The 19,815-nt window shown below is 41.8% G+C and overlaps 1 protein-coding gene across 1 annotated transcript in view; it reads right to left on the bottom strand.

Annotated features, from left to right (window-relative positions):
• The window catches only part of cUnh8orf34 (chromosome Un C8orf34 homolog), a 70,615-nt gene that overhangs the window by 45,439 nt on the left and 5,361 nt on the right, over positions 1–19,815 (bottom strand). Inside the window, exons 2-6 of the mRNA XM_080515362.1 lie at positions 9,726–9,870; positions 9,351–9,482; positions 7,308–7,427; positions 7,055–7,083; positions 5,193–5,356 (exon numbers count right to left, since the gene is read on the bottom strand). Coding sequence (XP_080371488.1) covers positions 5,193–5,356; positions 7,055–7,083; positions 7,308–7,427; positions 9,351–9,482; positions 9,726–9,870 — 590 coding nt within the window. The remainder of the gene's footprint in view (positions 1–5,192; positions 5,357–7,054; positions 7,084–7,307; positions 7,428–9,350; positions 9,483–9,725; positions 9,871–19,815) is intronic.

Here is a 19,815-nt window from a genome sequence, read left to right as displayed (position 1 = left end):
TCACTTATATGTGACCTACTTTTATTTATTTATTTTATTTCATTAGACGCAAAGACAAGTGAAAACTGAAAAAATTAGGAATTGAGTGAAACAGATGAGTCACTATGTTTTTTCCCCCCTTGTGTCAGAAACCGAATGTTCACTTTTTCTTCACAATTTACTTTCCACAAACAACTTGGTGTTGTTAAAACAAAGTCATTAAAAACTCTTGAGTACTAAAACCTAAAGAAAACAAAAAAAAAGTGTTTGTATTGGATTACTTCCTGTCTGTCTTGCATGTCTCCCTTTCCAGGCAGGTTTACTCACTTCTGAGGTTTGCAGATGCACTGTGACAAACGCTCTTCATCACCGGCTGCGCTTGGCAGTCGCTTCACGGTTGTAAGGGACAAAACGTCCAACAGTCATGTCAGGAGTCGTGCAGGTGTGGTATACCTTGCTCTAAATGTTTGGCCGGCAGAAGATAAGACGGGATAATTGCTCTGAGGTGAGCAGCAGAGCGTCGACTCTGCACACGAACCACAAACCATTAGCAGTTGAGAGGATGTTGGGTTGAAAGCATGTAGGTGTTCAAATGAACCGTGATAGATTTTAATCAGCAGCAGAGTCTAAGTCTACAACCAAACCCAGTAGAAGTTAATCACGGGCTCCATCTTTGCACTGTTTTGTCAAAAATCTGCATGGATGTAATTATTCAGCCACAATATTTATACAATCCTAATTAAACCAGTTCTTATGTCACTGTGGAAATCAGTCCTGTTTTGTTTGCTTTAAATTTACATTAATCTTATACCCTACTATACATTCTATGAGGTCATAATGACAAATCACACCTGTGATCATTTATAAGCATTGCTTCGTATATATTTATGAAACACCAATGAATGTAGTTGCGGCAACATGATATGGCCTCACAGTTGTCTGCTTTTGATTAAAACCAGGAAATGTTTATCTTCCAAAAAGCTTTGACTATTTCTCAGGTGAGACTCGTTTATCTCTGCCTCACACTGATGTCTCCATTTTCATATAGTCAGCGTATATAGGCACAGTTATGAACGTCCGCTCTGCATTTCCCTGATATTGGCTAAATTAATTCTCCTATTCTGCAGGCAGCAGGGGGGGATTTCAGTGCGGAAGAGTATTAATTTGATTCTAATCTAAGTTTAATGACTTCAATTTACAGCTAATAAGAAGGGGTCAGAAGATGACTGATACTACTTCATACGCTCAGTGTGTTATTTGTGCTAATAAGGGTGAGGTGGTTTATTAGAGGAGGCGATCCAGAGAATTGTTAGATGGAGGCATGGGGGTATCAGGAGGTCATATAGGGGGAGAGGGCACCGAAAAGTGATAAGAATGAAGGCATGGAGGACTTATATCAGTCTGATAATGCCCCTCATTGTTTTGACATTGTTTTCTTCCACCTCAGTTTCTTCACCACGAAGCTACTCAACTGCAGCTTCAGCAGTGTGACGGGTGCAAAAGAGAAACACAACTTCATAATTGCCAGTTTTCACAAAGTACAAGTTAAAAACATTCAGAAATGAAGTGGAATCAAGGACATTATAAGTCTAGTCCTACATTTTTAGGTCAAATTTCCATCAGGTTTGAGTTTTATTTCCTATCCATAAAACAACGACAGGCTGCAATTTAACACAGCGATTTATCACTTCGAAGCAAAAACACTTGGGATGTCGATCAGATCATAGATTGTTGTTTTAACAGATTCAATTAAGTTGAATGTATTTCTTCTCAGATTAGTTTTTCTCAGGATAGTTTCAACAGCTGTCCTTTTATTGAAAACTCTTACGGCTGAATTGACTTGATTCATTTAGATTTTAACGCTGTAGAATTGTGTCAGGATTGAGTGTATTTCATTCAGTTTAATTTTATTTTTTTATTTCTGTTTTAGATGGTTGAGCTGACTGGTATATGGCCTGTAACCACAGTTTCACGAGTTTCGCTTTTTCCATTTTAGATCTGGATAGGAGGAAAAAAAGGCTTAAATGTAAATTTTGTTTTGAAGAAAAAGGTTCTCGGTGATTACAAACAATTATGTTGAACCTGCAGGTGGAGAATGCATTATGAGGACAGTAAACCATGCAAAAAAACAAACCATAAAGTATGCTTGGTTATCTTACACAGAGTACATTTTTATTACTTTAATGTGTTGCATTAAATAACAGGCTCATATCTCCAATCGAAATCTGCAGCTCACTGCGCCTGCTGGCAGCTTTCCCAGTGTCAGCAATTTAGTTTCACCATAGGAGCGAACCTCGGGAGGTACAAGCCAGTCATTAAAGACAATAAATATTACCACAAAGTAAAAACAGGTGTAAACCGCACAGCGACGTGTTCATCGCCATCTTTCACTGTTTGAATGTGTAGTCATAATCTGCTGGTGCTGAGAGAAAAATATATGAGAGGAAAGTGGGTCGCTCGGTGGTGTAGTGGTGAGCACTCTCGCCTCACGTCAAAAAAAACCCTGGTTTGAGCTCTGTATGTGTTTAAAGGATTTATCCACTTTCCAATTCAAAAAGATGCATTTGGCAGTGAAATTTGCAGGTGTGACCGTGAGCGTGTGCATTCTGCCTTCGCCCATCGTCAGCTGGGACGGCCCACATTCAGAGCAGCCTACCAGAGACACTTGACCGGCCAAACAGGTCCACCTCAGATGCCATCACTGCTGTACTCCACTATTCCCTCTCTCATCTGGAAAACAGAGACTCCTACATCGGGATACTGTTTGTGGACTACAGCTCAGCATTTAACACGGCCATCCCCCACAAACTCACACACAAACTACACACACTCGGACTGCAACCCTCCCTCTGTGACTGGCTCCTAGACTTCCTGACTGGCAGGCCCCAGTCTGTCAGGATTGGAAACAGGACTTCAGCCAGCATCATCACCAACACTGGCACCCCTCAGGGATGCGTCCTCAGCCCCATCCTCTACACCTTGCTCACACATGACTGTGTCGCCTCCCACAAGGACAACATCATCCTGAAGTTGGCGTATGACACCGCTGTGATCGGACGCATCACAGGGGATGACGAAACGGCTTACAGGAGGGAGGTGGCTGGTCTAGTGGCTTGGTGTGAGGACAACAACCTCTCCCTTAACACAGACAAGACAAAGGAGATGATAGTGGACAGGAGGAAGGAGAGGAGACCTCACCATCTACTGTCTATCCGGGAGCTTGAGGTGGAGCGGGTGAGCCAGCTTCAAATACCTGGGTGTCCACATCAGCAAGGACCTCACCTGGACACTCAACACCACACAGGTGGTCAAGAGGGCCCAACAACGGCTGTACTTCCTGAGGAGGCTGAAGAAATTCGGCACGTCTCCCAGGATACTCAGGAACTTCTACAGCTGTGTGGTTGAGAGCACCTTAACCAGCTGCATCACAGCCTGGTACGGCAACACGACTGTGGCGGACCGCAGTCGCCTGCAGAGAGTGGTGAAGACGGCCGAGAAGATCACCAGAACACCACTGCCAGAACACGACTTCTGAACAGCTTCTGACATGTTTACATTGCACATCTCACTTTCTTATTAATGTTTTTGCACTGCTCTGTTATCTTATTTTATTTTTATATTTTTATTCTTTTGTGTATATACTTACTTATTTATGTAGGTCGGCTTCAGGGTAGATGGCAAAATAAGAATGTCATTCACTGTGAAACCTGGCTTTTACTGGTGATATGACAATAAAACACCTTGAACCTTGCAGCGACGGCGCCCAGTTGGATGAAGCAGTGAAGAAGATGCATGGCAGCGGAACAGACAGGTAAGAAGTGGGAGAACCATTTCCCCTCAGTGACAGACATTCGATGAGGAAGTCTCATTCCAGTGGACAATCCGAATGAACTGCTCTCGGGCCGGAGCCGAGTCTTGATTTCCCACGTGCTCTTTTGCACATTTGCCAAGGAGACTCGGCATGTCAGTCACACTGAGTAGGCACAAGTCGTCAGCTCCTGTCAGGGCCGTTTGTGACAGGTGGACCAGACTGAGGGACATTTTACAGCGAAGTCACAAAACTAAGCAGAGGACGATGGACTGAAGTGACTCCAAGCTTGAATAAATGAGGGGGGAAAAAAAAAAAAAGACAACTCCAGCCTGAAAGTGTATGAGAACCATGAGTGGATGACCTAGAAAGGCTCAGATGGGAGTTTTAAGCCAGGGCACTGCTGGTGTTTGCCAGTTTTCCACTTGATCAGAGCGGTCAGTTTCAGCAGCTCTCATATCAGAAACCTATTTTTTTAGACCTTGACCTCAATGATCATGAACTCTTGCATCACATTTATCACCATTTCTAATTACTACATTTGACATTTAGAATTTCTTTGGGGCCAAACAGAATTCGAAGTGACATCAAGTTCCCAGTAAACACAGCCGATATAACTGATAAATTCCATAATCTAAGTACTCTCCTATTTAACAAGCTCTTATTATTTTTGAGATGCTGTGCCATCCAGAACACACAGCGAGCTTGTCACACGACTCGTAGGTGATGACAATACACCTCGTCCACACACAGCGGAGCTCACCAGCGAGCCCACACACACCTCAATCTCACAGCTCAGGCTCCCAACTACTGTAAGTGATTTCTCCATATAATCCGCCCATACAGTAGTCTAATGAGATTAACACAGTGTGTATGTCAGCTCAGTCCTGGGTGTGATTTATGGTTTTATATCCCCCCCTGCTTTAATTAGTCACATAGGCAGCTGCACACACACATACGCACAGAGGAAAACTTGAATAATTTTTTCAAAGTGAATAAAAGAGCTTTAATCTGACAACAAGAAATTATTTACAGTTCATGGCAAAGTTTGATTGTCATAAAAAAAAAGGCCATTTTAAAATAACAAGTGCTAAAATTCTTTGGCCTTGAGCACACAGAAATGAGGTTAGCTTTAATTTGAAACTGGGTTGAAGCCGTATCGTGGCAAGCATGTTTGATCGCGCCTTTGAAATGGGATTATCAAATTCATTCAGATGGGCCTTCCTCCGGCAGCCGCAGTCGAGGAGTCTACCTCCTCATTTTTTAAAGAGCCAACAATAGCTGGGCGAAGTTTTTGAAGTTTCAAACTTTGCCGCATTAAATGATTCACAAGAAGTCACTCGCAGGCACAAGCGTTTATTTATACATATATTATGACGCGGATGCATAAACGCCAGGCGCTCACCTTCCTGCAGGGCTGCCGTCTGCACTCCAGCACACTTTGGTTTTGTCCCGGGGGGTCGGGGGGTGCAGCATCTCAGCAGCCAGGGGGTCGGCGTCGTGCTCCGCCCGGCCGATCCACTCCCCCACCACCCGGGGGCGCAGGACTGAGTTATACCCCCCTAAGTTCTAAGACAACAAGAAATAAGACGCTGAGAGAAACAGAAAGGCACAGATAATGGAAACAGGAGAGGAAGAGATGAGTGGAGTCTTCTATCTTGACACGGCGAGCAACATTTCATAAAGAAACTCTTCAGGATAAATGTACAGCAAGGTGGCGACACAACACCGAGTTCTTCCAACTCGTGGTTTGTTTTTTTTAAAGGATGCTGCATATTCAAGGTCAAAATACCAAGTGTTTTACAGCCTATTTTTCAAGGAACAAAATAGAAAGTAAATTAACAGAGTGAAAAAAAATCTCGGTATCGTTTGCGTATCGGTGTGTACAAACTCTACAAATCATGTTCAAGTGAAGTGAAAACCTTCCACCGGAAAACCATATGAATGTTTTTTTTTATACTGGAGGGTTTTCTCAACCGAGAGGGAAATCGAACTCTAAAATGATCATAATCCGGACAAATATAAAGCGTAGGTTGTGAAACAATATGAATGAGGAAGTTGTTCAAATGTAAAGAAATCCTAAATGACAATATAAAGACTTGGTTTTTGGGAGATACAGGGTTGAAGTGGAGGGTGTCAGGGATGACAGATGAAGAAAAGATTTTACTGATGAGGCTTCAATTGGTTTGTTTTGATCAATTTTGATGTTGAATGCTGTTTGTTTTACTTCCTCAAACCTTTTGTTTGCTAAGGGAACAGGGTGAAAAAGTGGAATCATCATCATCAATATCTGTCTTTTATTCTATTGATGTTCAAAATGAATATGTATTTTCTTAAAATACAAGTGCTGGGTCCCCATTTATTTTAACAGTGAAGATTACATTATACGGCCCTAATAATGTTTAAATTGCTTGAGGGAAGATCTCAATTCCAGGATACACTTTTGTTTACACTAAACTATGTTTGTGGTCGTATCCTCTGTTGCAAGATAAATTTCAAGCCTTACTTATTGTATTACTTGATGGAAAGTGGCATTTTCACCCACACCTGCCTAAAGGTTTTCAACACATTACGACATGAATGATTTCTTCAGATGGTGGAGTTTCTGACAGAAAGCATTCTGCCGAAAACTCCCCCAAATCACAAACCTACACAACGATCAGTATGAAAGAAGAATCTAGTTTCCATATCTTTCTTCGGGAGGTATCAAACTGTATTGTTTCGGCACGATCATATCAGGTGTTTAGTATTCATTCCCTGTCCAGGTCTGCAGAAATGCAGGAATATCTCCGGGCGGCATGCCAACGATGCTGGACATGTACTGCTGCACTGAGCAAAAAGTAAAGTCTCTGTCAAAACATATGCTTCATTTCTCATCCAGACCCATCATTTCCAAATCGATCTGTGGATCTCCAGCCTGGGCAGCCACTGCACTATTGTGCAGGGAGAGAATTGGGGCCAGGCAAGGACAAAGACGGAGCTCAGACAAAGCTTTGCGAGCAAGATGCAGCGAGGGAGAGGGAGGACATGCCTGCTGAAGTATCGCTCTCACACATTGTTCCCGTGAGACGGCAGTTCATCATCAGAAAGAAAAAAGAGAGCAATGCCTCTCTGTCAAACTAGCGAAAGTTATGAAACCTGGCTTTTATTTGATGTAACACAAGGAATCCTGCAGACTGACGAGAGACGACGCTCTCGTTCCACACGCCTGCCAAGTCACGATATCTAGATCAATATATTAACGATTATAGGCAAGTTGATATCTACCTGGTCCAGCTCATCAGAGATGGCGATGCCTGCAGAAAGAGGAAAATAGTGAAAAGCACATTGAAACACGTCGTGCCATTGAAGAAATCCCAGCTTAGACGGCTTGCGAGCTTAGTGAGATTAGCCGGTCCATCCGGCGTCTTCTCAGCACTTTTCCTGACATTTACAGAAAGATCTGCACTCTATGTTGAGATGTAATAAGCAGTGCTCAGTGTGACGTGAACATGCAGCGTAGTGCGCCGCAGACACTCACTGCGCGACAGGCTCTCCAGGGCCTTGCCAAGCTTCTTGCTCTCCTGTAAAATGTGGTTGAGCTCATCGAAATCCCGGCTCTCCCTCCAGTCCCAGGACGGGTACTCGATTGATCGCGGCACTGGAAATCACAGAGATTCAGTCTCATGTTAGACCTTTGAACACGATGACACACAACCCCCCCCCCACAATAAAAAAACAAACAGTATGTGCCATTAAACGGATGTAAACTGGTAACACCGCAGCACTATTTGCCCCAACACGACTTTGTGAATTACTGCAGGATGAAGTGAAATGGAAAAGTCATCGTGTCGCTTCCAAAAGCACAGAGCTCACTGGCCAGAGGCCAGGGGACAGTGTCTGTCAGTCTCTTTGATTAACAAAATAACTCGAACAGGAGCAGGAAATGACCTACATTCTCCACTGACAGCCCGAGTCCTCTCAGAGTCTCCTTTAGCTTCTATTCGATAGTTAATTCAAACATTAATTATCCCAGCAAAAAGCCATGCTCTATTATAGGAGAGGAGGCGTGTGTAGTTCATCCATCTCTAATGTTCATATGCTACAACAGCATGAAAACCAGAGGGTTATGATGACAGATACCAAATTAATGCAGTGGCTGTCTTCATTTTTTTTTTTGAACAGACACTAAAAACTGGAAATAATGCAAAAGATTCCCCAGTAAATTTCAAGCTTTCTGCCGACAGTTGGAAAAAAAAGTGAGCATCACCAACATGTTAAAGAAGCTCAACAGTGAACATTTGACAGCGCTGCTGCAACAATCTGCCTTCCTCTACCCTCGTTTACCCAGACTAAGCTGCTTGGCATTGTAACAACCCGTAAACACAGAGTGAAATGTCTTCCCCAACCGACTGGCGGAAAAGAAAAAAGGAAAGAAAATTCTCATTACTTCTGGCGCAGAGCGCTTCTTTTTTGTCCGCTGCTCGGCTCTGCGTTGTGCTGCTGCGGAAAAGGCTTGAGTTATATCTTAATAGCTTAGGTTGAGGGTTAAGGATTCAATTCCCTGAGGATTTGCCCATTAAACCATCACTCAAGTAAGAGGAAGGCCAAAGTCCATTAACCCTTTTACACACGGATGAAGCCGTAATGTCTTTGCAAAAGGGTTTGTTTTGATCCAAGAGGACCTTTGGTGTGTTTCTGACACAGTTCGTGTTGTTTTGCTGCATTGTACAATAATGATGTGAGTCACCTATTTTGCTTTCAATTTTTCATGAGCTCTGCATGGAAAAAACACCTGCGCATGTATTTTTAATGTGATCTGACTTTAAATCTCGCTTTGAAGGCTTCTTACTCTGAAGGGGCAGCGGCGATGATGTTAAAGAGCCGATCTTGAGCGCACCTCGACGCGCTTCTCCTGTTCTCTGACTTACTTGCTTTTTTTTTTTTTTTTTTTCATCCGCTCATCATGCAACACCCGCTTCCACTTGGTCGCGAGCGGTGCTTCAACCCAAAATAGACTCGGTCTGGCAGTTGATGGAGCACAATGTTAAATTATTGAAGTGGTCTATGGCTCTGCGTGCTCCCCATTTGACCAATCCTTACTGTCTCGAGTGCTATCCTTCATTCTAACATTGCATAGTTACAGTAATTCATTCCAAAACTAAAAAGAAGTCGCCATCAGGAAATGATCTGCATCTATGATTGGAGGAAAGACGAAGTTTGTGAACTATTAATCTTAAAAGTGTGTAGCAGCGCAGAAGCAATTGTCTAAAAAGTGGCACTTTGAAATGAAGTCATTTGCTCTGGGAGGCTGGAAGGGAGGACATGGGACTGTACCCTGTGACTAACTTTAATTAGGTATAATTATATGGAATTAAATATGAAACATTGAAGTCAATGAGGCATGTAATTGTGGGAAGCAAGCAATACAACAACAGGTACCACAACTGTTCTGCTTCATATTCTAGCGTGTCTTTTTCATGATCATGATCATGATCACAAATATAGTTAGCGAATACCAAAATGATCACACTCTTGGGATCATTTTGGTATTCGCTAACTATAAAACCAAAAGTGCACTTACAGGATTTGGATTCAGGTGAAGGTGGAGAGATACTTGAAACAGCCAGGTCGCTCTTTGATTTTTTCGGTTTCTTTGGATGAATTTGCCACGGCTTCTCATAGTTGCCGCACTCCCTTCGGGTGTTTTTGCTTTCTGTCGGGAGAAAGAAAAAGCCACGATACATGTTCAGATCACAGTGTGTAAGGGCAGTTTTCTTTGTTGAATGTATCACGCTTAAACAACACTGCACATATCGCAGAGAAGAGTGATCCTAGAACGCATGTAAAACATGCAGAACAGTGGCCCTGATGGATCACTGGTATAGAATATTTAACACGTTTCGAAATTCTAATGCATTTGGACGGGAATGGTGTGTTTGTATGTCTGGGCACCAACCTGGGGAGCTCTGTGCCCACAATGCTGCGGAGCCAGAGAGAGCTCTGTGCAACTTTCCAGGGCTGTCTTGCTTGGTCTGCAGGTGATCAATGAGAAAAGGGATTGGATGGTCTGGAGTCTCAGTTATCAATTTGGTCATCAACTCCTACAGGAGCAGAGTAAAGCAGAGAATCATTAGATCAAAGTAGCCCAACAAAAGGAGCAACAAAGATGGTTCGGGATAGTTGATCTACCCTGTTGAGAGGTAGGAAACACGGATCAATCACGACAAGTGCTACAGTGCTCGTTTTGTTGTTGCCTCCACTAACAAGGGACGATAGTGGGACAAAAGTAGTAGTCAATACGAAGGGATAATCCCTCTTGTCTTCACTGTAGCTTCAGGAATGTATCATGTCAGCAAGCATGTTCAAAGTTGATGAGTTTATTGAGTCGAGGATGAACAGGTGAACAAAGGATGCAGAATTTGGTCAGTTACTGTTGCCTGAAGTTTTCCTTCAAGTGTGCTGCTTCTGATTACCTGACAATTTGATGGAAAGTTGAATGGAAAGCTGTTAAATGAGACTTGAGGTCTACATCATACAGGGAAAAGGACATAAATCCAGCTGTTTTGGCCACATATGACCCATATCTGATAATTTTTAGGACCACAAAATTCATATTGTCTTCAGGATTCGGTCCTAATCAGATTAATTTCTGATGTTTATCAAGCAATCTCAGGTAAAATGTAGCAGTTCAAACTGACTTTGACATTAATGAATTGAGAAAGGCATCACAATTCATGATTTATATCGGCTCAGAACTTTATAATCTACATCCATATATATGCAGTATAGTGCAATGCCACATCTTTTTCTGTCCATGTTGGTCACTTCAGAGTTGAGACCTACTCTTACTGGATACTGACAGTGTTTGCATTTAATTTATGAACCAGACAATATCTGATTGGAGAATTAAGATCTTTTGTGTATCATAAGCAGCAGATGTTCATAACTATTGGTAAACATTCATAAAATCGCATATAAAGCCCATTTAAAGACATCAAATTTCAAGGAAAACTAACAATAGTGTCAGAATAACACTGGAGTTCTTTCAAACACGTGAGTGCTCAAACTTGAGATCTCTCAGGACACACATAAAGTTGACTGATTGAGAAAATCAGCCAAAAATACTAAGAGCACTTCAGAAGGAGGGCTGAAATGAAGGGAAGCACGTAGGGACTCGCAGTAACAGGTGCTGAGGGTGGAGGCCATTCCTCACTCTGCATGCTAATTAGAGATCCATCACAACCAAGGTGTGAATTTCAACTAAAATAGCAATCATGTTCAAACTGATCCTATCTCTACACCTATTTAGAGACATATGACCACACATACAAATATTAGCATCATTAGATGACTTCAAGGCTTTCTAATATGAATACAGTGTTGAGTATGAGAAGTCTTGTTCTTACAGACTTGTAAAAATCCAAATTGTTGCTTTACAGCTACAGGAAACATCTGCTCCTGTGCAGCTGATGGGTGTAGTGAAGAGTGCATGCAATTTGGGTTTTGGGTGTAATTCTTAGTGTGTGTGTTGGCAGGCAATGATACGACAGTGAACTCTGTTTGACCAGCGTGAGCCAATCAGAGCAGCTGAGGGTGACTTCATGACGACTACTGCAGTGAGGCACAAAAGCCATTAGTGGACTGCAGTGAATTGGCAGCAACGTATGGATAAAATATGTGAGAGAGAGAGAGAGAGAGAGAGAGAGCGAGAGCGAGAGCGAGAGAGACCAGTAATATATATGCTCACTATAAGTATAACCAATACAAATTGCGCAGCCATATGTGCATTTGTCCTTGTGTACATGCTCATGCATCTGCATATCTGTGTGTTCCAGTTAGTGGGAAGGGACACTGGCAGACGGCCTGTGTGTGTGTGTGTGTGTGTGTGTGTGTGTGTGTGTGTGTGTGTGTGTGTGTGTGTGTGTGTGTGTGTGTGTGTGTGTGTGTGTGTGTGTGTGTGTGTGTGTGTGTGTGTGTGTGTGTGTGTGTGTGTGTGTGTTATAGCTGGCTAGTCTTGGCTATGCAGTGTGTGCTCAGAAAGCTAATCAGGTAATTGTTCAGGGGGACATTCCTGCCCGGCCCCATGCGCTCATAGCAATTCTGACAGCGCTCAGCATGTCAATGGACAAGCAGGGACCAAGCCGAAGTGTTTCTTCCAAGTGTAGGGCGAGGAATTCAGGAATAGCATTCCTCTGTTGACAATGCATTTAACCGACGTGCACACCAGAGCTTCAAAGATAGATTAAAAAAGAAAAAACTAAAAGAGAAGTACAACTTGTTAAATGAGCAATTTCGTGGTCATTAGAGTCACTGAAAATGCCGCTATCTAAAAGTTGTAATTATTGCTTAGCCGCTCTTGTTGATAATTTAACTAACAGACTAACAGAAGGTCCATAAATGAGGGTTGTAAATTGCTTCATTATATGAAGCCAAACTAGAAAAACTGTCTACCCAGTATCCAAAGACATCAAACTCTTAATAGATTTTTTTGCAGAGAAGAGGTAAACAAAAGGAAGTGCTGTGCTTTTTCACACATGACTGCCAAGTGGTGATTGTCATGAATGCATTTTCTAGAGGAAATGGCACACACAGATGCCCAGACAGGAGTTGAACGGAAGAAGTAAACAACTATGAGCTGTGGAGAAAGACGGACAGATCTCTGGGAATGGCAAAAACATGTGAATACATTGGAATTCTGCCCATGTCTGTACTGTATCACATTCCTGGACCAACAGATTTCGATTCCATCCCCTCAAGTGTGTTGCTTACAATGTGACACAAGCTGGTGGAAGAGACAAAGGACCTTTATACCTTTCTGTCCTTCACCATCATGAAAAAGCAAAAAAATAAAAAAAAGCATACAGTAAGCGGCCGGATCGACTATGCACAGAGCATGATCGTACATTTCATTGTTCATGGACAGAACAGAGAAAAGCAACCATGTCTGACACTTTCACTTTCTATGGTAATGTGGTGCTTTAAATAACATGACCCTGTTTTATAAACATAAGTTGTTTGACTTGTAATCATATTTTCTTTGACATGAAACCACAGTGAGCTGTAGTTTATCATTTGTTTCAGTTTTGCATTGATTTCAGTGCTCTGCGACTTGGACTTGGTTGCATGAGCAGGGGAGCGTCTCTATGGCGGTACGTGTGAGAACAAGATAAGGAGATGCAGAGTTCAGGTGGCTGCACAAGTGATCCATTAGCAGGCCAACAGGTGGGTGAGCAACTGAGCCACGCACTCCATATCTGTGCAGATCTGCTGCTGGGAGAGATATCTGCATGCCCCAGGCAGTTTCGTTTGGTCACGGTAATTGACAAGCTGTCAGGCAGCCAAGAGACACCCGTGTCCTTGGAAGCTCTCAATGACTCCCTCCAGGGACAATGACAGCCATGATACCCTCACTGATGCTGCCTGCCGTCCTCCAAACTGAAACAAACTCGCCAAACTGAAAGTGGGAAAGTCGGGGGGGGGGGGGGGGGGACAAAGAAAAAAATTGTTTTGAAGTTGAAGGAGTGAGACAGTTTGACAAGTGTCATGAAAAGATGGGGAAGGAAGTGTGACTTAAAGTGTGCCCACAGTACTGAGACAAACTTTGACCTTAATCATTACATTTCTTCAATCTGCACTGTTCTTCAGGTATCTGTACTTCATTCATTTTTCTGATGACTTTTCTTTGTCCAATTCGATACTTTTTCTTTACGTTAATAAAAAAAAGAAAAACGCTCATTATTTTTCTGTGCAGAAGATTAAGACCCCGTTTACACATCAATGCCTGAAGTAAAAACTTATTGTTTTTGCATTTTCATTTCGTTGTTGTTATTGTCCAGTTACTCACATGTGCAGAAGCACTATTTACTATGGCCGTGGTGCACAGATACAGCAGTTCAGAAAAGTTGCGTTTTCCCCGTTTAAAGGAAGACAGATGGAGCATTTTTGAAATGTTCCACCCTGCGATCCGTTGCCTTGCAAGTGGAAAGTTTTCCACTTTCACGTGAAAACATTGTCGTGCAGACGGGGCCTTAGAGTTGAAGAGAAAGGATCAAAACAGCCCAGTGATCCATGTAGGTTTGCACTGCAAGATCATCCCAGTGGGTGAGATACGTCCTCTGGAGGATGAATTTCATCCCACATACTTTTACGGATTAGAATTCTGAGTGACAGCAGATAACAACGCTTATACACACTATGTTATATGTGATCACGTGATATGCAATAATGTTGTGTGGGATAAGTGAATATATATGTGAGTATATTATGTTCATGACTTTGTCTCCCTAAGGGGACATTTCGGACAGTAGAGTACATCTGATTAACCACATACGTCGGTATCCAAGGAAACATACAATTTTGCCGTTGAATCAATCGATTGCGAGATGTATAAGGTTCATGTCACAATTACAACACATTTACAATATAGTATATTTGCAGCCCAGCTGCAGCAGCTGATGAATTTAAGAGAAAACGAGTGAGAAAATATATTATTTTTAATTTAATTCATAATGGCATTTAGTCCCCACGGGGCATGAACTGTATATATAATATCTAGAATAATCTGTATCTAACTACAACAGAAGTTGAATCATGCTCTGTGTTGTTGCTAAATAAGAATAAGCTGCTGTATCTAATTTAATAAAGTATTACAATATTACTAACAGTTAAAATGACTTTAAAAGTACAAAAAATATAGGTGAATACATCTCAGAACCTGCACTTTTCTTTTCAACCAAGGAAATTAATTTGTTTCTACTTACATAAATAACGTACATACTTTGTAAATGTTGCTTTGTTTGTAGCCATCAATGTTAATGTGAAACAAAATGTTTAGACTTTCAAAAGGTTCATGCAAATACCCCTGACTCAAGACCATGAATGGGTTGTTGCCGATAAGATTCTCCACAAGGAAAATTACAAAAGCTACCACAAAAAGACTTGTTTTAAAATGTAGAAAATGGAACGAACAGACAATATGCCAACAGAGCCGAAACCTCATAGGCTTAAGTGATCTTGTCTGAGATTTACTGGTGTTTGTTGTCAACATCTGAACAGATGCATATTCAGCTGTTCAGACTCCTGGTGATCTGCTTGAGCTATAGATATGTGACTATGAGGAGACACTCAGCCTCCAGCACACAACACTTACAGCACAAATCGGCTTTCTATGAAGTCACGTTTCCTCGAAAGGCCCACATCAATTCTCATATCTCATGGGGCCAGACAAACATGTCCATATACCAGTGAGGATAGATACAGGTTTATTGTGGCAATATGATATATAGTATGTGTTCTGTATATAGTGTACTGTTATATTCTGGTAAAAAATTTTTTAAAAAAAAGGTCTACCAACAGCATAATTAAATTGTCAAACTGATATAAGCTAATAAGCTATCAAACCTGCCAGCTTTTCTTCAAGAAAATGTACTTGTGTGAAGGAAAACAAAAAAACCCCACAACTGTTAATATAGAAAACACCTCCTTCAAGAGTCCCAGGAGAGCTCCCGCTCCTTGAGGCTGTACTAGAGGTCACTGGCTGCCATTGATTTAGCTGCTCTTTGCCAATAAAATATGGGAATACAAAGTCATCCCACAGGTTATTTAGGGTGACGTCTCTGTATCTATCCACAGAGGCTCATACACAAGAAGAGGTCATAATTGGAAGAAAAAAAAGAAGAGTGTGATGAGCCAATTGAGGTAAAGACGAGAGAGAGAGAGAGAGAGAGAGAGAGAGAGAGAGAGAGCGAGAGAGAGAGAGAGAGCGAACTGGAAGAGATCCAGACCTTGACTAAGCAGGAAGACAAGAGCAGAAGGGCTGATGCGCAAGAGAAGACCATGGGAGAGGCAATGTCACCTGACCAGTCTGGCACGCAGTGGATATTGCCTGTCAGAAAAAAGGCTTTGATCGGGCAACGTATCAAGACTTGCTTTGAGAAAAAAAATGTCTCGCTTATGGCATTTAGGCATTTGGAAGAGTGGAGTTGTTGGGTTTCTCTCTGTTAAGATCACCTATAAATGACTGTGTGGATGAATGGACGGATAGATGGATGGACGGATGGACGGACAGAGCTGAGACTGTGTCAAGACCGAGATCTCAAAAATGTGGTCTCGAGCACAACAACATTATCTTCACGTGTCTAAAAAAGTTGTCTAATCTAAAACTTCCAATAAAAATTGAGTACAGGTTTACCCTATTAAAATCTAACAATAACACAAATTCTCTCTTTAGAGTCAAAAGCTGCATGAGCATGTTTGTTTGATGCCATTGTTTTACAGGCCACTTACGTATGAAACGAACCGTGTTATCCAAAAACATAAACAGAGAAAGATTAAATCGTATCCCATGCGGCTCTAAAAAGAAAGCGACACACCAGCATTGCATTTGGTTAGGACGGAAAAACCTCACATTCTACACTTTGTAAACAATAAAACTTGTGCACAGACATAAATTAATTCCTCTTTGGGAAGATATACTCGGGCCAAAATTGGATTCCCACTGAACGAACATAGAGCAATTGTCAATCTTTTGCGCGTCACTTGCCCGGCTCTCCCTCACCACCAGCATGACTATCAGTTACACACAGCGGTCGGCCATCAGGAAGTGGATATGATAACTTTATTAGCATGCACTGAAGCCACTTTTCTCTCTCCCGTTCCTCTTTCATTTCTGTGACTCTCCCCCTCACGTCACACTGCACGCTTCAAATATTGGACTTCACTCATCATCTCACTGCCCGATCCCCCAGATATCCCCGATGTCCTTCTCGCCTCGCCCCTTCCGGTACCCCCCCAGGGCCAGCCCGGCCTCAGACTGTGTGTTCGGCTGCCTACCTCGTCCTAATTACTTCAGCCACGCCTGAAGGAAATCGGTATTTACTCACGCATGACCACACATCTGGCAATTATCAAATCTAAATCTAATACGGAAATCGGACGCAAGTGGTATCCAGAAAATGCAAAGCGTGACGTGGTCTAATTGATATGATTACAAGTGAGACTGGGTTTTCTCTCAAGCTTTACAAGAGAATCTGAAACTGTCTGACTGTGAAGGTTGTCTCTACCACCCAGAGACAAAGGAAGTGTGAAGCTGTGTCTCAGTCATGGGAAATTAAAAACAATCCCACTCTGAATTGAAAGTAGCTTTCAGCAGACGTTTGAAGGGTTTTAATATTACGATTAGTGGTTCTCACTTTGTTGAGGAAGAACTATAATCTGTATCAACTCAATAGTACACAAAGGGCTAAAAATCCAGGAGTCCACGAGTTTTCGCCAGAGTATGATCAATTAACTTCTTTTCAACAACTTCTCCTTTGGGTCTTTATTGCAATTTCAATCTTGTGATGTTCTTCACTTGCAATAGTTTCTGACCACTTTATTGATCACTTTGGTTTTCCTCTCCTCCATCTTTCAAACAGCTGCATTGTATTTATGACTACACTTTCTCGTGTCGTCATTGTTTCTTCATTGAAATGTGCCCAAACACCCTAATTTCACTTTCCAAACTCAAGGTTTCTAGGACTCTCAATTCTCACTCCATCTCTCCTAATCTGTCCAAACTCCCATCTGCTGGGCTCAAAAGAGAACGGTCTCTCCATTGAAGACAACTTTGCAAGTCGTACCGCCAAGCTGGCGTCTTTCTCTTGCCTGTCTTTTTGTAATTCCCCCATCAAGGATCCACTCTTTTCACTTCACTCTCCAATGTTCCGCCCGTAGTCAACATGCTCAGAAAACTCTTAGATTCGTACATTTTTGATCATCGCGGTTTTATCCTCTCAGCTTCTTAACAAGATGAACAGTTTGTCATTCTTCAAAATGTCTGCTCTCTAGTTCCACACCTTAGAATAAGTTTCTCTCGGATTGTCACACAAAGTACCAAGTCGTCAACAAACGTCTACCAAGTTCCTCTTTCCTGCTTTTCGTCAGTCAAGGCAGTCCTCAAAGATGTATATGAGGCAATCACAGACACTAAACACATTTAGATGGAGGCCCCAAACACACTGACTCCATTGTGCCGATATAATGCTCTTAACAGAGGACCAAAGTGGAATAACACACGGGCAAAGGAAATAACAAAGCAATCTCCGCTGACACTGAATTACTCGGCTTTCAAAACCAAACATGTGGGAGGTATGTTCGTGATAAAGTAACCGTGTGAAGGAGAAATGTTTCCAGGCGTATTTAAAATGCTATAAGGCGTCTCGCCTCATGGCAAATTGTATGCGTTTCAACAAAATCTGCAAGAGAAATAAACATTTGAAATCCTTGCATTACATGTGGGGCTGCAGGCTGATTGTAGTAGGTTCACTTTCAGAGCATGGATGTGCTTAGATCGAGTTCTGGGATGTGCACAGCATTTTCATGTTTTTAACATTACACACATGCATACATCTATTGTGGTTTCCTTGTGCAAAAACAAAAAATAAATGTGTGAATGTGAGTGTGTCGGGTTGTTTTGTTTTCTGTTTGGCCTCAGGCACCGTGTGAGCCGGGGGTTGGGTAAAGGATATGCAGTATTAAAAAAAATGGTAAAAATGGATCAACACGACATATTTTTTGCCGAAGTCGTGCAAGAACAGCGGAGAGCACAGGTCAGCAACAGTCCAATCAGTTTATTAACTGCATGATCAGTCACTACGACCAAAAATTCACTCAAACTGAGAAATGGTTCCACTGAGGCGGACAGATTGTGGCTTAATATGGGTGAAACTAACACGAGTCCAACAAATTACTTCCTGGAGGGACGAGATCAATAGATCAGGCGTTGTGTGTTTCTCAGAGTCCTGCCTGAAGTCTTTACAGCCCTGCCAGCCAGCAGCCGAGACCCTGAGAGCCACCACATTGGAGGAACTACACAGCTAAGCAGGTTCCATGTGGACGGATAAACAGTTCATTCAGTTAAATCTCTGTGGAGAGAAGCAAAGCCATTTGACTTAACTATCAGCAGAAAGAGTAATAGTGGAAACCGAGCAGCTGGCTGATTCAAATTCCAACACGTAAACCCGAGACAGCGTCTGAAACCAAGTGTGCAGTCAATAGCAGTGCTCTTTTATATCTTCATCGATTTGGAGTCCATAGTTCTCATTGTGCAAAGCTAATTCACATCTTCCTGTTATGTTCAAGTAGAATTGAGGCCATAAAAGTCGCATATGAACTATGAAAAATGGAAAAGATTTGAAGAAATCACTGCGAACAAAGTAACTAAATAAATTTGAAGTTGGCACAATAGCTGCACATTAGTTGTGTATTAGATGAGGACACATACTGAGAGTGCATCAGGAAAATATTCACAGTGCTCTATTTTTATTTCATTTAGTAATAAAGTAATATTGATGATTTCTTTTTCAAAATTCTGTACGGATAATGTTTTTTCATCACAAATTTAAATATATATATATATATATATATATATATACACTGCATAGTAGACAGTCACATGGACATACCTACAAACATATAACACATATATCTGGTTTCAAACGTCTGAAAACGAAATATATGCGTTATATGTGTATTTCTGTCTCGTTCTATGTAAAATGTAAAATGTATATCACACTGTAGCTGTAAGACAAGATGTGCTTTTCTTTGGTTACTCCTTTTTGAGCATGTTCAATGAAGACAGATTTCACTATTACTTCTCTGCTATAATTTTGTATGACTTCACTTTGGTATTTTTTTTGTTTTCCGTTTATGTTTAAAATAAAGACCTTAATTATTATAGTATTGTTATGCACAAATACAATAACTGGAAAGCTATCCACACTTAGTTTAATAAAGCGTATTTATCCAGTACCAGTCCAGCTCTCAGTTCATCAGTGCTTCATTAACATGAGCGACTAGTCATAATAACCCCTGAGCTAAAAGCAGTACTGAGTTAATAACAGGTACTGTCACACCTGCCATGAACAACGACACCATTTCTTCTCCCAGAACAGTGGCACACTTCAGAACTCGGCTGACACACCGATTCCAGTTCAATCCACTTTCTTGATATAGATTGCATTTGCTTGATCCATCACTTCACTGTTCTAACATAACCATTACACCGC

This window comes from Blennius ocellaris (genome assembly GCF_963422515.1).
Source record: "Blennius ocellaris genome assembly, chromosome: 19".
Lineage (NCBI taxonomy): Eukaryota > Metazoa > Chordata > Actinopteri > Blenniiformes > Blenniidae > Blennius > Blennius ocellaris.
Note: the sequence above shows the minus strand (reverse complement) of the source record. Positions and strands in the feature narration are given on the sequence as shown.